The 17,517-nt window shown below is 43.0% G+C and overlaps 1 protein-coding gene across 1 annotated transcript in view; it reads left to right on the top strand.

Moving 5' to 3' along the window:
• LOC143389794 (tubby-related protein 4-like) overlaps positions 1-17,517 on the top strand; it is a 74,204-nt gene that overhangs the window by 42,263 nt on the left and 14,424 nt on the right. The window contains exons 6-7 of the mRNA XM_076842599.1: positions 348-482; positions 7,455-7,621. Coding sequence (XP_076698714.1) covers positions 348-482; positions 7,455-7,621 — 302 coding nt within the window. The remainder of the gene's footprint in view (positions 1-347; positions 483-7,454; positions 7,622-17,517) is intronic.

Below are 17,517 nucleotides of genomic sequence, written 5' to 3'. Positions count from 1 at the left end.
AATGTTTTTATCCTCCTTCCCACTATTCTTATATGTTGTATAGCATTAAAATAATTTGCATTTATTAATTTGCATGACACATTAATATACAAGTTAATAAACTTCACACATATTTTCACTACCTTGCAGTTGCCTTGGATTGCATATTCCATGTCCTTCTCCTCATTCTGAGGTCTTCTGCTAGTGCTCTACTGATGACTTGTGTGGCTCCTGAATGGTGCAGTGACTGCCTCATTTGGTGACATCCCAGTCCAGAGTGAGAGCTGCATCACTGGGCAGTTTTTAGGGCACCACGCAAGAGCACAGCCTTGTTGCCTGCTTCTCACTAGGCACTTGTGTTTCCACAGATGGTCCTGCAGCGTACCCCATCCCAGTGCAGAACATCAAGCTTCTGCTCACTGTCAGCTTCACCTCGGGGGACATCAGCTTAATGAACAACTACGATGACTTGTCTCCCACTGTCATCCGCTCAGGGCTGAAAGGTACAAAACGCTGCCATGCCCCATCCCCGCAGCCCTGTGCTCGAATGCCTTCTGGGCTGGTGTCACACACGTGGTACTTATTGATTCCTGTCCTCTGCAGTGACTTCTTCTGGGCTTAATGAAGTCTGTTAACACAGGTCACTCCCCTAGCTCCTCTGCTTACCTGACAACTCCATAGCTGGTCTTATCTTGAAGAGGGATTCCCATCAGTCTTTGTCCTACCCTACTCCTTTCCTCACTCTGACAAGAATGACCCTCCCAGGTGTATGTGTGTTTGCATCTGGTTCACACTGTCTGCACAGTAAACGGATACTAGCACCTGCCATTCCTGAGGCAGCAGATGGTGTACAGTCATCATTTACACAGAAGCTCTGTAATTTTAAGAATTTGACAGGCTTATTAAGGTACCAATCATTGTGCAGTAATGCTACCTTGAAAGACTTGTGGAGGTTCTGCAACGGCCAGATGGAGGCATGGATGTGAAGGGCAGGCATCAAGCACTGCTGCCTTCTGGATAGAAAATCAGTGGCCATAGGCATTGGAAATGCTCTAAATTTTTCAATTCAAGAATATTAACTGATGTTGTGGCCCTGGTGAATTCTTTGGAAAAACAGTCTGTTTCTTGAGGATTGAATGGTGCAGTGTATAAAGATTTAAAAATTCAATTCCTGGCTGGGCGTGGTGATGCATACTTGTGGGAGCCTGAAGCAGGAGGATTTCAAGTTCAAAGCCAGCCTCAGCAACAACAAGGCCCTAAGCAACTCAGTGAGACCCTGTCTCTAAATAAAATACAAAATAGGGCTGGGGATGTGGCTCAGTTGCTGAATGCCCCTGAGTTCAATGCCCAGTACCCTCCCCCACCAAAAAAAAAGAAAGAAATTCCTGGATTGCCTCTGGCTAATATTTTCAAAGGACCTACTGTAACCTGAAAAGGGAGGTGAGAAGCCAGCCAGGAACTTGACTGCAACCTAGTTAACTGCCAAAATTCAAAATTGGATGTCAGTCTAGAGAGTTACTGTCCTGTACTGCTGCTGCTGCTTGTGTGAATTCTTCAGGAATCAGGTCTATATATGTCACTGATGGTTGACCGAAATATATCATACATCTCTAATACCCCCAAGCCTTACTTAATTCTATTTTAGAATATTTTTAGAAGCAGGTTATACTCCTTCTTAGGTATCCCCTTCTGCTGTTTCAGAACTAGATTTATAAGGAATTATTTAGCCTATAAAGTCCTGTGCAGCATGAAGTATGGAGAAGCCCTCCTTCATACCACAAAGATAGGCCTCATTATGAGCTAAGTAAATATTTTCATGCTGATGATGAACTTAAATTCCTTTGCTTTTCTGTAAATTGTTTTTTGAATGTTCTGTCTTTCATGGATCTAAATAATATGTTTGGTCATCATAAGCTCCCCCATATAGTTAGTAATCTAATCTCCATTTTTCTTCACAAATTACATTTTCAAACTTCTTAACCAAGTTATTTTTTTCTTAAAAATCTGCCACTACTGTTGGAATTCTGAATTTGCTCTCTATGAAATATCTGGTCATGACTGAAAATAATATAAGTACCACTCAGTTCCTCTTTCTTCTTCACAAGATGAATTTTTCAGTCTTTTTTACCATCTTGCTTATGGAAACTATTTTTTTTGGCTCCTTAAGTCTGTTGACTTATGTTATACCTATCAAGTCATGTTGTGCTGTAGCAGCATTTCTGACATAGCCCCATCAATGGTGCTGAGTATAAGAGGAGGAGTTGGTGATTTGAGGAGTGATTTAAAGAGGCCCTCACTAAGGTAAAGATTTTTTACCTGAGTCATGTTCTAAAAACTCAGACAAATTCAGCATTGTAGTCATTGCCTAACTAGAAATCTTAATGTAGTCTAAAATGTTTTCAATTATTTACACCTTCCTGGAGGGGAGATGCCGTTGTACTAAGTCTTCCTAATTTCAGAAAGATGAATGAAATTGAAGTGAACTGGTGCCATCCAGGAGGTACCTCATGGAGAAGATTTCTCTTTTCTGTCATGGTATCAGAATATTTTAGACTTGATCTTACATGTAGCCTGAACAGCAGTATTATTTATTTTTTAAATTTATGTTTTGTCCACATAAATTTAAAAAATAAAAGAGAAAAGAGCAGTTGGCCACAGTCATCTACCCTATCACAGACAGGTCTGTCACCTATCCCTAAGGTCTCTGATCCCCTGGGTCTTTCTCTGTAACTAACTTAGACAACTTTTCAAGGGGAAAAAGGTGACTCACATGCCCTTTCTTTGACTTACCACCAGTGCTGTAATTTATGTCATGTGCAGAAGAATTAGGATTCCAGGTCATCCCTTGTCCCTGTGACCAGCCCTCTTCTGCACCACCTGCCACCCTTGGTTTTTGCTGCAGATTTCTAGGATTGGGGTGGAAGTAGGGTCTGATGTTGCTTTGTAGCTACTGCCCAGGAAGTTGCACCAGGGGAGGAACCCAGCTGGGGACACAGTAAGCATTGAGTTGGTTTATTCCCCCGGACTTTACCCTCTATGACTTCTACTTTTTCTTGAGGAAGAGTGATTCAGTCATGAGTTCAGGTGTTCCCCGAGGAGCTGGGTACCTCAGTACTGTAAGCAGCTTTCAAAGGCACTTCTTTCATCCCTGTGTGCCATGAAATAAAAGGCCTCCACCCCATGCTTTGTTTTGCAGAATTTCTTCCTCTTAGCATTTCGTCACTCATTCTGAGGGAACAGACAGGGGTCAGTGATGCTGGGGCCCCTGGTAGCAGATTGGTCCTCAGTGGATATGGGCCCTTTTTTTCCAGTCCTTACTATACTCACTGAAAACGGCCTTTTTAAAGAGGAATCACCTGCTGTTGTCTCCTTCCTCTCACTCTCGCACCACGTGCATATGCATGTGCCCACAAACAAGAGTCAACTAACAGAAAGGTGATTCATTACTATGGAAACCTAAGGGACAGAGGGCTGGGTTAACCTCAGGCAGCCACGAGGCAGCTGCAGTGTATGTGGTGTTTGTTAAGAGACCACACTTTTCCTGCTAAAACCTAGCTGCCTCCTTTGAACCCAGCACTAATCCCACAAAAGAGGTTTCTTGTTAACATGAAAGAACCAATTCTCACTGCTAACTTTAGATGAAAATTTGACCCCCAGCTTTTACCAAGAAAGATCCATAAGATTGTCTGGTTTAAGTTGAGCAGTGTAAATCTGCTAGTTTTCTTTTTCTTTTCATATTTTTTTAGTTGTAGATGGACACAATGCCTTTATTTAATTTATTTGATTTTATATGGTGCTAAGGATCGAACCCAGTGCCTCACACATGCAAGGCAAACCTTCTACCAACTGAGCTATAACCCCAGCCCTGATTTTCTTTTTTTCTTTTTTTAAATTATAGTTTTTGATGGACCTTTATTTTACTCATTTAGTAATATGCGGGTGCTGACACTTGAACCCAGTGCTTCACACATGCTAGGCAAATGCTCTACCATTGAGCCACAACCCCAGACCAGTCTACTGATTTTCTTTGCAAACACTTAAGAGGCCAAAATGCCCCCCATGTCTTAGCCCCAAATCATTGAGAAAATAAGTGTGTTTGGAAGATGGATCACCTGGATGCTTCTGAACTTCCAGTTCTCCGAATGGGGAACATTAGAAACTCTTGGCCAGGAGTTTTAGGGAGAGTCAAAAGAAGGCTACTGAATATAATATTCATTTGTTTCTCCTAGGGAGAAACAAATTTTTAATTTTAAATACAATCTTAGGGATTTAAAGAATAAGAAAGTTATTACAGAAACCTTGGGCAAGGATATTGGAGATTGTTTTTTAAAATATAATAGACATGGTTTACAAAACATTTCTGAAACAGAAAAATTCTGTCCCAATCATCTGGGCTTCTGTATTCTTCATCATAGTGATATCTGGGAATTGAATGAACATTTGCTTTTACTTTCAGTTTTACTTTCAATTTGTTGTTTTTATGACAATTTTAAACTCCAAACCCAGAAACTCAGCCCCTGATGAGGACTCGATACTCCTGACTGACTCTGGACAATTCCAGGATATTCCTTCTTAATTCCTGAATTCTTGGTGTCAAGGATTTATGAAATAGCCCATTCCTCTGGCAGCTGGTGTGCCCACCATGTGGATCAGGACTGGTCTGCTGAGCATCAGAGGAGCCCACATCTGCATTCCTTGATGCTACACATCCTGTAACTGCCAGAATATGAAGTGGCAGTTTTCATATGGAATTTCTTCTTTGCAAAAGAGTGACTTGCTTTGCAGATGACAACTGTCAGTGTGACTTTGCAACTGAATTCAAGAAATCCCTGAGTGTGTGCTCAGACATATTTGGACTCATTCTCACCTCCAACAGAAAAGCTCCGTGTGTGCTGGCCTCTGCTGTGAGCAGTCTTTGAAGGCATCTGTGTCCAGGCCAGCACTATAAGGGCAGCAAGCAGCCTGCTTCTTACTTTCAAAACCATTTTGTGACAAAATTCAAAGAATATTTTTAAAAAATAAAAGAATGGTACGAATCAATACAGGTCAGATGAGGAGCCATGGAATTTAGTGTTACCATCTGTGTTTTTTTGTGGGGGATGGGAACTGGGGATTGAATCCAGGGGTTTAACCACTGAGCAACATCCTCAGCCCACTCTTTTATTATTATTATTATTTTTTCCAGCAGGCTTTTCTTTATTTGGTGTTCAGCAGAGGAGTCAAACGGTGAAGCACCTAGCAAGGCTTATTTTGGGGGCAGAAAATGACCCCTTTTTATTTTTTATTTTGAGACAGAGTCTTGCTAAGTTGCTTAGGGCCTAGTTAAGTTGCTGAGGCTGACTTTGAACTTGCAATCCTCCTTCAGCCTCCTAGGCCGCTGGGATTACAGGCATTTGCCACTGCAACCACAGTGCTGGCATCTTTATTACCTACCAAATTACAGTGATGTTTCTGCCCAGGAGTCCATAGACTCTGTCTTGTTAGCACTTTGACTATTAGCTGCTTCTCCTTTTGGTGTTCTTGTGTACCTACTTAACACTGCCATTCACTGAAGATTATTTCATTCATGATCCCTACCAGGATTTTCTCTAGACCTAGACCTGGCAGTGAATATTCAGAGCACATTTTAGAAGAGGCACAAATCCTCTAACCTCCATTTTCTGACATCTTAAAAATTTTATTTACCAGGATATTTACTTGATTCTTTTTATTTTTTGTTTTCTGGTTTGTGTCTAACTTTATTCATACAAATAATCCTTTATTGGTATTGTCACTATTTGGGATTGATTTGTGTTTGTCTATAACTGCTGCAGCTCAGCTCTCTGTCTCCTGGTTTCTGCTGCAGCCAACCTGATGAGGTGTCTTGCTTCATGGAGTGTGCTCACTTTCAAGGCCGTTGTACAAGAGCATCAGTGACTTCAGCAAGCACTGGAATTAGCACCGAAACTCTTTCCAAGGGTGAACTAGAGGGATGTTATGGTCATGTGACTAGAAGGAGCTTAGAAGTTGCTGCACTATAGCCCCGGCATTGGAATACGTGCCTATCCTGGCCAGTGCACCTTCTTTTAATTCAGTTCAGCTTCTCTGCAAAATGGGCTACTTAGATATAGATTTCAGAGCTTTTAGTATAAGCCAGATTATGGTTCTGTGGTTTTAAGAGAGAAAAAATGCTATAAATCTTGTTGGTACTTATAGATCTGTTCACCAGCAAGAACTAGGTAATTGCTCACACTGGGATAAGACAAACCATTTAACAGCTACTTGTTAGTTAAATAATGGCTTGTAGATGGGTGTTGTCATCTCTAGTGTGAAAATTTCTCTGACAGTACTACCTGCCCCCCAGCAAGACTGCTTATCTTCTTTTCTAAGTCTGACAGCATTAAAAAAAAAGTGTTAAATAGAAGTCAGTACCCTTGTATGTGTGTATATCCTTCATCAGAGATTTACTTGCCTAGTGTTACCCAGGTATCAAATGAGTAAACATGGGCTTCCTTGACTCAACTTTTTACTTTGAGCATGTACAAACTCGGCGTCTTCTCTGGGAGTGGTGGGCACAGCAGTGGGAAACACTGATGTGACATGTATAGGGTCACAGGTTTTATCACTTAACTTGCTTAGCAGAAATGTTCCACAGTCTCAGTATGGAAATGCTGGTGTAGATAGATTATGGAAATGCTTAGAGATAGTTAAAACAGTTCTTCTTTTTCTTATTCTTCTCCCTCCCTCTCCTCTGTTTCCTTCTCTTACTACTACTACTACTACTACTACTACTTCTCCTCTACCTCTTCCTCCTCCTTCTCTTCTTCTTCTCCTCCTCCTCATCACCATCATCATCATCATTTTCTCCTCTTTCTCCTCCTCCTCCTCTTCTTCTTCTCCTTCCTCCCCCCCTCCCCCTACCCCCCTTTTTCAATAAGGTCTCACTATGTTCCTCAGCCTAGCCTCCAAATTTGTGATTTTCCTGTCTCAGGCTCCCAAGCAGCTGCTCCACCACACCCACCTTTAACATGGCAACCTTCTTATATCTGGATTTCTACCTGATCTAGATATGTTTTAGAGAAACTGTAATCTCCAACCATGTAACAGGTTGTTTATAGTAAGTCTTAAAAGAGAGGATTGTTGGGGAGGGGGCATGGGGCAGGAAAGATGGTGGAATGAGACTGACATCATTACCCTAAGTACATGTGTGACTGCACATGTGTTGCGCTGCTACATTGTGTATAACCAGAGAAATGAAAAGTGCTGCAGTTGTATACAATGAATCAAAATGCATTCTGCTGTCATATATACCTAGTTAAAATAAATTAATTAAAATAAAAGAAATGGGTTGTTATCTTCGTGAAAGGGGAGGTCTACTTGATTATTTGGTTAGCATCTCTATGTTTTAAACTACTGAAGATGCATGCCAGTATGGCTGACTGGCAGTTGAGGAGGGTTGCATCCTCATGCTGAGTGTCTCTTCTGTATGGTTTCAGAGGTGGTAGCTCAGTGGTGCACACAGGGAGACTTGCTGGCAGTTGCTGGGATGGAGCGGCAGACCCAACTCAGCGAGCTCCCCAATGGCCCCCTTCTGAAGAGTGCCATGGTCAAGTTCTACAGTGTTCGGGGGGAGCACATCTTCACACTGGACACGCTTGTTCAGGTAATGATATTAAAGAAAAGTCACTGTGTCAGTATACCCAGTCTGGTAAACATTCATGAGTTTATTATACTCACTTCAGTTATCTTTGACAAATTGTATTTCAGTCATTTTTTTACTTTAATTGAATTTGTTGTATAAACTAGGATTAATAGGGGAGAGAACAGTTTTTGCCTCTTAACCAGAATGCCTTATTGTATTAGCCAGTCAAATGAATGAGTAGTAAATAATCAGAGGGAGCTAGTGCTGAACAGGACTCTGGCGTGAAGGCCGAACCTTCATTTATTCACTTAGAGTAAAAATCATCTTTATGACTTCTTAGTTGGGACTTCCTAACAAAGGACAGAAATAACTGGAGAAATACACAGAAGTCTGATGCACGTACACCTCTCACAAACATAGGAAATAAACAGAGACGGAGGCAGCCCTCAAGTCGATCTAGGCGTTGGGGCTTTGGCTTAAACTGCTCTGCTGAAGCAAAGAGAATGTGGGGAGAGCCTCTGTTTCAGTACTACAAAGCAAGGGTCATTGTCCTGGGCCTTCTCGCCTGGAGTCCCCAGCAGTGCTGTGCCCTCCTGCTGCAGAAAGGGGCATGTCCTGGCAGGTGGAGGCGGACTTTCCCCCAGCCCATGGCAACTGCTATTTCTTTCTGTGTCTGAGCGTGGCCTATGTGTTTGTCTTAAGTGGACTTGTGCATGACGTGCCTTTTGTGGCCTATTCTGCTTCACATGGTGTCCTCAAGGTTCCTCTGTACAGTGGCATATATCAGAGTTCCTTCCTTTTTAAGGCTGAGTAATACTCAACTCCATGAATATAGCACATTCATTTTCTGGGGTCTTTGATGGTAGCCATCCCGTCAGGTGTGAGGTGACATCTCACTGTGGTTTTGTTTTGTGTTTCTCTGGTGACTAGTGATGTTGAGTGTCTTTTTCACATACTCACTGGGCATTTGTATGTCTTTAGAGAAACGTCTGGTTAAGTCTTTTACCTTTTTTTTTTTTTTTTTTTGGTACTAGAGATTGAACTTGGGGTATTTAACCACTGCCACATCCACAGCCCTTTTTTGTATTTTTTAGAGCTAGGACTTCGCTGAGTTGCTTTGGGTCTCACAGAGTTGCTGAGGCTGACTTTGAACTTGTGGTCCTCCTGCCTCAGCCTCCCAAGCTGCTGGGATTATAGGGCATGCACCACTGTGCCTAGATCTTTTGCCCATTTTTAAATCAAGTTATTTTGTTGTTGTTGTTGAGTTGTGAGATTTAAGTATATCTTTGATAACATCTTCTTGGGCAAGTAAGCATACTGTCCTCTTGTTTGTGCAAGAATCCTGCAAACTCTTTGAGGGGCTACTGTGTGACTGGCACTGAGCTCTCAGGACTGCTATTTAGGAGTAGATAAGGAAGATACATCCCTTCCTTCTAAGCTTGGAAGCCAGTTAAAGAAGGCAGACAAATATACACCAAAATTAGATTTTGAAGAACTATTTCCAGGTGCTATGGTAGCATGGAGAAAAGGAGTCTTACTAAGACTTGTTCTTGGTGGATATTTTTCCAGCTCTGCTGGTCCCTCCTCTTATCCCACCAATCCTCAGGCCATTCCAGTCACTCCTACAGCTCTAAGTATTGTCTTTTTTTTTCTCTTCTTTTCTTTTTCTTTTTTTTTTTTTTTTTTTTACTATTTTTGTAGTCATAGGTGGACACAGTACCTTTATTTTACTTATTTTTATATGGTGCTGAGGATCAAACCCGGTGCCTCACACGTGCTAGACGAGCACTCTTCCACTGAGCCACCTCCCCAGCCCCTTAAGTACTGTCTTTATAAAGGGTGGCTTCTAGACAGCGGCCTGTATAGACCCCGTTACTCACTCACACACCTGTTGATAGTCCAGCACTCACTACCATCATGTCCAGCCCTCGGGGCATTCTCCCACACAGACAGCTCCTCTTCCTTCTGGGTCACGGCCCCATCATGCGCAGCTCCAGCTGCAGGCCAGGTCATCCTGACTCCCCTTTGCATTTTACCTCCTAGATAACTCAGTGTCTATACCTTGTTTCTCTGCCACCCACCACTCTGTCCCAGCCCCTCTCTCTCACCTTCCCTCCTGGTCCACTCTTCCCTTGGCAGCCACGTCAGAGTCTCTTATGATTTAAAGGGACCTCCACAAGCTGGCCCTCATCCTCTGCAGGACTAGCTGTCAATATCCCCTCCTTCTCTAACCCTGCCAGTCCTCATCCTGTGCTCCTCAGTCGTGCCGGAGCTCACTTTCCTCCACTTGCACCATACTGTTCCCTCTGTAGGGACACTTCTTCCCACTCACCACCTGGCCACTCTGCCTGTGCTTTTGTCTGAGAGGAAGCATCATGCTGCAGACCCCACAGCACTCTGTCCTTTTAGTTGTAGTGATGTTCCTCAAAGGTGTCATTATTTCTTCGTCTGTTTCAAGGCCATGGCAGCAGGGTCCTGTCTCGTTCCTTGTTCTTGCACGATGTCTTATGCACACTAAGCCTTCTGTCAATATTAGGGTATCTTTGAGTGAAAGAGCCACTTGAACAACAGCAGCCTTCATGCCAGGGCTGTAGCTATATTCAGATGTTTCTGCTGAACACAGAGCAGTTGCTTACACCATGAATTAAGGCAATACATTTTTTTAAAAGAATGAATTTACTACATTAGGAGACCCTCATGATCAGCAATTTTCATCTAGAAGAGGTACTGTTTGAGAACTCTCACCTCACACCCCCTGCAGGTTTTCTGTTCAGCATGTCAGTCCTACTTGAAACTCCTTAGAGACTTCCTCCTGCAAACTGTCACCAGGCCATGCACACCCTCTGCCTTGCCTATCTCGCCTATCAGATGTGTCCTGCTCATCCTCAGGTAGCAGAAGTCCTGTGGCTGTGCCATCCTAGAGGCTTCCCTTGGATGCTAACCTAGCCTTTCTCAAAACTGACTCCTTCACCCTCAGTCTAAGCTTGAGTCTCACCTCCCAGGAGAGGCTTTGCATAGTATCTTCCTCACGATACTCCACTCCACAGCCGTGTTCTATTTTGTTGGGCTGTTTCTGTCTTGGCATGTATCAGAATCTGAAATTCTTCAATTTTATTTCCTGAGTAGTTGTTTCATCCCACTAGAATATAAGGGACCCATGTGAAGCAACCTTGTGTGTCTTATCTACCACTGTCCTTCAGGTGCCTAGAACCACACCTGGCTTGTGGTAGGGTCTCAATAAGCAGTGGTTCAGTAGGTGGCTGAGCCTCAGGACTACCCATTTTTGTTGCTATGCATTGCTTAATGAGTTCCCAGGGTCAGAAAACATAAGATTCTTTGCTATTTGTATTATCCCCTAGTTTCTTCAGCTACTGGCAATTATAGTATGATTTCTCTAAAAAAAATAGTAATAAATTACTTTGAGAAATAGAGTATAGTTTAACTCTGGCATAGGTTAGATGAAGAGCAACAACAGGAAATAAGATTACACTTGCTGTAGGACAGATGTATGAGGTCTTGAGTGTCTGGCATCTTGGTCCATTCAGGCTGCCATAAGAAAATCCCTTAGTCTTGGTAGTTTGTAAATAATAGAAATTTATTTCTCATGTTTTTTGGAGAGTAGGAAGTCCAAAATCAAGAAGTGCAGGTTCAGTGCCTCACAGGACTGGAGGGACAGAGTAGGGAGGTAGCGCCCTTCAGCCTCCTTTATAAGGATGCTAATTCTATTCATTTCCTATGATTTAATCTGTTCCTCAAAGGTCCCACCTTTTTATTACTACAGCAGTGGGAATTGGTTTTGTTTTGGAAGGACACATTCAGACAGCAGCACTGGCCAAGAGGTTTAGACTTTGTTGTCTTTGAATTTTTGTTTTATGAGCAAGGGAAAGACAGAAGGGTTTTGGGAAGGCTGATCTCTCAGGGGAGCAATGTAATCCCAGCCAGAAGGAATGAGGGAGAAGGCCAGGAAGTGGGAATAGAGTGGCTGAGGCAGAATTCAGCGAGATGACACTAGACTTGGCTCTTTGCCACCCAGGAGGAGGAGGGTGCTGGCTCCAGAGGCAGAAGCTTTCAGCCAGGAGTCCTGCCAGATGTCTCGGTGGGGTAATTGGAAGGCAATTGGAGAGATGGGGCAAGAACTCAGGCAGGAGACTGGATCAAAGAGACAGGTAGAGCCTTGTGTAGAGAGACCATGGTTGGAGAAAAGAATTTGTATTAAATGTAGAGAGAGGACAGAGGAGCAGATGACCAAGTGCAGAGCTTGAATAGTAGAGTGATAATCCTCATTTAGCAAGCAGCAGAAGGAAGAAAGAGATGCAAGGAGAATGTCATAAAAGAGCCATTAAAGGAAATATGTCAACTAAGAGGACAACGGTTGAATGTAGACATGAGAAAATTGGATTTGGAGGTTTTAAGGTCAACAAGTCTTCTCAATAGAATAATGGTGATGGCAGTCACGTTGTAAAAGGTTGGTTCATTTCATCAGTCAATTTTTATTGAACCATCTTAGTGCCAAGCTTTGTTCTAGATGCTAGACGGATAGCTGTAGTAGCTAAGATAAAGAATGAGTGACAAAATGACTCATGAGGGAGTTGAGGCAGCAGATATAACTGAAGTTTTAGCTGTGTAAACTGTGTGACAGGGATTGAGGAGAAGGGGAAAGCGGGTGGTGCCTTGAGTGTGACCATGCTTACAAACAAATGATAAAGCTTTGTGCAGAGAGAAGTAAAGAAGCAGAATAGCCAGAGCCAGGGTGGGGTAGGAAGTATGGGTTTGAGATGAGTAACTCAAAGGATAGACGTGTCAGGCACCTGGGTCCATTCAGGCTGCTCTGACAAAATCCCCTAGACTGGAATGTTTATGAATAATAGAAACTTATTTATGGTTTTTGAAAGCTAGGAAATTTAAGCTGAAGGGACAGAAGCACCCTTTAGCCTCTCTTATAAGGGTGCTAATCCTATTCACTTCCTGTGACTTAATCACTTCAGCCTAGAGACGAGGTACAGAAAGACAGACTACAGAAAGAGCTGAACGACTGGTAAGGAAAGGAGGGGACAAAGCACTTGGTATGGGACAACTTCTCTCATCCCAACTAGTTAAGAGCCAGAAGAAAAGTGAAAAATGCAGTGCCACAGGGACTATGGCACAGGAGCCTTGGAATGGCAGGCTGAAATGAAGTCCCCACCGAAGCTGGACAGTCTGTTCCAAAGCCAGGATCTGTGCTGTCCGTGCCTTCTCTGCAGTCCCAAGTCAGAAATACAACGTGTCTAAATTAGAAACTGGAAAGCAGAGTGCAGCACAAAGACCCAGATCCCTGTAGGGAAACGGGCAACCATTCCATAGTTTGATGCTTCATGACCTGAGACCAGGAAGCATAAAGTCATAGAAAGGCCTGTTCAAGAGGAAGTGATGAAAACAGAGTAGGAAGCTGTGGTTGGCTAGAAATGTCAGATTCCTCTTTTAGAAGTGAAATAGTTATAAGAGATGACGTGAGCACGTGGAGGAGCTGAAGTGAAGCAGAGCTGAGGCCATTAGTGTGCAGCAGGCTGTCTGGCAACATGAGCATTTATGTTGGAGTCCTAGCGAATCTGAGACTGAAGGAGAGGTTACCCTGTGTAGGGTTGTGGCTCCATGGCCAGAGCATTGCCAGAACATAGTAGGTTCTCTGTAAATATTTGTTCAGCGGGTTGGGTAGACAGTTGCCAACATAGGTGCTCTTCAGTCTTTCTGTTGATGGTTTAGACCAGAAGGCTTGTGCCCTTTCTAATCAGATCTCAGGTTAGCTTTTTATCTGTAGCCTAATAGGCAATGTCTTAGCCTATTTCTGTTGCTATAACAAAATGCTTGAGTCCTAAAGCATTTTGCTGCACAGTGTTGGAAGCCATGAAGCTCAAGAGTATGCTGCCTACATCTCAGCATCTGGTAAGGGCCTTCTGTAGCATCACTGTGTGACAGAGGGCATCTTATGGCAAGACAGAGCAAGTTTGTTAGGTGGGGTTCTTTCCTCATTAATGCCATCATGAGGCCATGACCTCATCCAATCTCAAGGATCTCCCAGAGGCCCCACCCAAATGCCAGCAGCATAGGAATTTGGGGGGGACACATTCAAACCACAGTGGGTGGTAAGTAGGAGAAGGTAAGAATCTCAGCTCTTTCTGAGTTCATAAGGCTATTATATTTGAATATTTGTCAATCCAGGACTGAAGCACTCTGAGTGCCTTCGGCCTTGTAGTCCCCTGTCCTCTCTGACTTAGGTATGCCTCCCACTGGCATTCTCCTCCCTCTTCAGAGGTGTCTTTCCTAGGAAAGCTTCAATACCAGCCCAGTCACATTCTCTTCTAAATTTGCCAGTGGGATTGAGACCCTTCTTCCTGATGAGCCCTTGGGATGCTTAATACTTCTAGGATGAATTATACTTTCCTGTCTTTTATTTTACTCAAGTCAGATCCTATGTTTTCCTCATTTTTCTGACTTTCACTCAGACTATAATGTGGTAGAGGCTTGATGGCCTTAGCCTTTGCAAAAATTCTCATGAGCTGCCATATGAAATATGGGTCCTGCATCTGAACTGTTTGGGCTCAGGAATAAGAGAGAGACTTGACCAGCGTTCGTCGGTGGAGTGTCCCTGCAGTGTCTCAACACCTTAATCAGTTATTGATTCTTTTTTTCATTTAGGATCTAGTGCAACCATTGAAAATATTGTGTTGATATAAAGGCTAACAATACTGCCTTTGAAAATGAAGTCCAATACTCAGTATGTGCAACTTAACTCTTAACTGCAGTGATTCTCAAACCATGTGTGGTATGTGCTGTGCTATTCAAGGAGTCTAAAGGCAGGGAAATTTTTATAGCAGGAAGGAAGTTAGGCAGTTTATTGAACTGCTTATAAAAAGAATTAAATGCAACTTAGATTGGAAATTTATTTCCAAGTTAATTAGATTGTAGGCTACTGCATACAAAGCCCATTGCCTGGTATAACATGTGGCAGTATTGGCTTTAAAATTGATTTTTCTTGATTTACTTGTAACATTAATGCCTGTGGCTAAAGCTCTTACAAGGAAATTTATTATCAGTTACTTTCCTTTCCTTATTGCATGTGTTGTAGTTTAAAATTCTGTAAGTTACCTCATCAGCTGTGGTCTGATCATCTGTATCTACTTGAATATCTGATAATCTGGTGAAGGATTTTTAGAGTTAGTACTACTGAATGAAATTTGCGGGCCTCAGTAATTTGGGTCTGGGATTTTTGCTTGTTATATGAACATCTGGCATTACAGGCTGGTTTGGGGTCACCATGTATTCTGTAAGTTTTGGTTGTTGAAGTAAGATGTTCCAGTGATTTTTATTTTTTTTTAAATTTGCTGAGGATGGAACCCAGTGCCTTACATGTGCTAGGCAAGCACTGTACCACTGAGCTACAACCCCAACCCTCCAGAGAAATTTTAAGAAAGAAGTTATGGGAACAGAAAATGAGAAATTGCATTTATGGTTGGAGATTTCGGTACCCCTGAAGGAGAATCCTTTAGCCAAAAATGTGTCTGCCTCTTTCTGTTGAGGAGAAGCACTGGCTGCTCTCCCAGGGCTGTCATTGTGGCATTCCAGGTTTGCTGCGAATGGTGAGCAAGTCTTCCGAGGGTGTCATCTGCTTAGAGAATAGGAGAATGGTTGTGTTCTTTTAAAACTGAGACTCGGCTGGCTGAATCCTGAGCCAGCTTTTATTACTACAACTTGGTTGGTGGACAAATCATTACGATTTCATATGCAAAATTGTCCGTGGCTCCACCCAACAGTTTGATGATGAACAGTCACTATTTTTTTAAACTGATACATAAAAACATAAGTAGTGTACATATTAATGGGTCCCATGGGATATTTCTTTATGCATTGTGTTGTGTCACGTTTAGATCAGGTTGATCATCTCCATCTCCTCAGAATCCATGGTTTCTGAAGTGAATTCTGTTGTATGTGCTTGTGTAAACTTGCAATATCCCCTTCTCTGTGCATTTCCTCCTGCCAGAGAACCCCCTTTATAGGGTTGCCACAGAGAGAAGGAACAAAGCATGGGAGAAGGGGGCGGGAGGCCTTTGACCTCCACAGGGATCTACTCCTCTACCACCTCGGCAGCTGGTTCTCATCTGGGGAGTCTTTACCAGGACTGCCTCCTTATCCCTGGCTTGGGCCACTGTAATTGCCTCTAATCTGCTTAGACAGCTTATTTTTAATATGTAAAGAACACCTGCTTTTTTCTTACATCTTTCCAAAACTGTTGAATAACTGCTCTAATAGATATAAAATTGGTGATATTGGAAGGAACCTTTTGGTGCCAGTTCAGTGATACATGCCATCCTATCAGCGAGGCTTCTGCTCAGAGGGCCTCCTTGGAGCGGTCTTGCCTGCTTCCTGCGCTCTTTCTCTATTCCCTTACACCACCCTGTCTTCACTGCAGAGCGTCCTCACTACTGACATTATCAGGTCGTCCCTGTCAAACATGTTAAGATGTTTCTTTCTCTCTACCACCCCAGAATGTAAGCTCCCCGAGGGGTGGATTTTGTCTTGTTCAGCATTGCTCCCCTAATGCCTAGAATGGATCTGGTCCATTGTATACATTTGGCAAATATTTTATTTTATGACTGGTTGGTGGTGCAATAGATGAATAAATGATTGGGTTGACACAGGGCATGTATTGTGTAGTGGCAGGAGATGGGATGCCATAGTAAGGCGTGAGAAGTGGTCACTCAGGAGCACAGTCCATACTGCTGTCCAGAGGAAGAGAGGGAGAGGAAGCCAACACCCATTGCTTACATTGCTCAGCATCATCATCCAAAGAGGGAGGTGCAGGGCAGGAGGACTCTCCATTAACCTTGTGCCTTGCACCTGCCGTGGTGAATGACACATCCTCCCAGGTGAGCAGTAGCTCCTGTGGATGCAGCAGAGCAGCAGTGTCCACCTTGCTGACTCTCTTAGATGCAGCTCCTTTTTGTTTTGTTTTGCCCTTTTACCTCCGATACATCAAATACGTGAACCTCTTTACACAAGTTAAGGGTTTGTTTCTAGCTTTATTTTATGTATGTAGGTAGGTATTTATTTATTATGTGGTTCTGAGGATAGAACCCAGTGCCTCACATATGCTAGGTGAGCGCTCCATCATTGAGCTACAGACCCAGCCCCACAAGTTAAGATTTTAACATTTTCAGCTTCACAGTTTTAGCCATCAGTCATTTTATGTGATTTGAGAGATTAAATCCACAAGCTTTCTAGTTCTTCCTAGCGGATAGCAGCTCTTCAGATTAGAACATGAGTCTGAGGGACCTTTGTATGTCCCGGGGTTTTACTGGAACGGAACATGGAGTGCATTTCTCTCCAGCAGCTTAACCCAACAGGTGAGATTCCTCAGGAGGAAGGATGCTCTGTGTTGTGAGGTCTGTGGGCAAACAGACAGTGGGCTCGTGCTCTGCCGGAATGGCTGAGCCCAGAGGACAGAGTGACAGAAAATGATGGCTGCCAAGTCAAGACTGGACGCTTGTGTTTGAAATCTGACTGCTTCCAAAGCAGCAGCGTATTTGTAACATGAGCCTAGCAGGCTGGGAAATGTGATTTTGAAAATGAAAGACAATGTGTTATAAAGGGACTTTCTGTGGACAGGTTTATGGGGATCCTGAGAGGTCATGTCCCTGCTGCCTGACATCTGACTAAATGGTAACCACAAGAATTAATTTTCCCCACACAGATGATACCTGGAAATCTTCACACTAGAGGGACAGTTTTTATTATCTGTAATTTCTTCCCTGTGTTTTTGTGATACAACCTTAAAAATCACAAGAGGAAAGGTATTAACACTTTCTTAGCTACTTTATCATTTCATAGGAGTATAGGCTACAAAAACTAATGTATCCCCCAGGCTGGAGTAAACCATCCCGAAC

Source organism: Callospermophilus lateralis, unplaced genomic scaffold, assembly GCF_048772815.1.
Source record: "Callospermophilus lateralis isolate mCalLat2 unplaced genomic scaffold, mCalLat2.hap1 Scaffold_65, whole genome shotgun sequence".
NCBI lineage: Eukaryota > Metazoa > Chordata > Mammalia > Rodentia > Sciuridae > Callospermophilus > Callospermophilus lateralis.
Note: the sequence above shows the minus strand (reverse complement) of the source record. Positions and strands in the feature narration are given on the sequence as shown.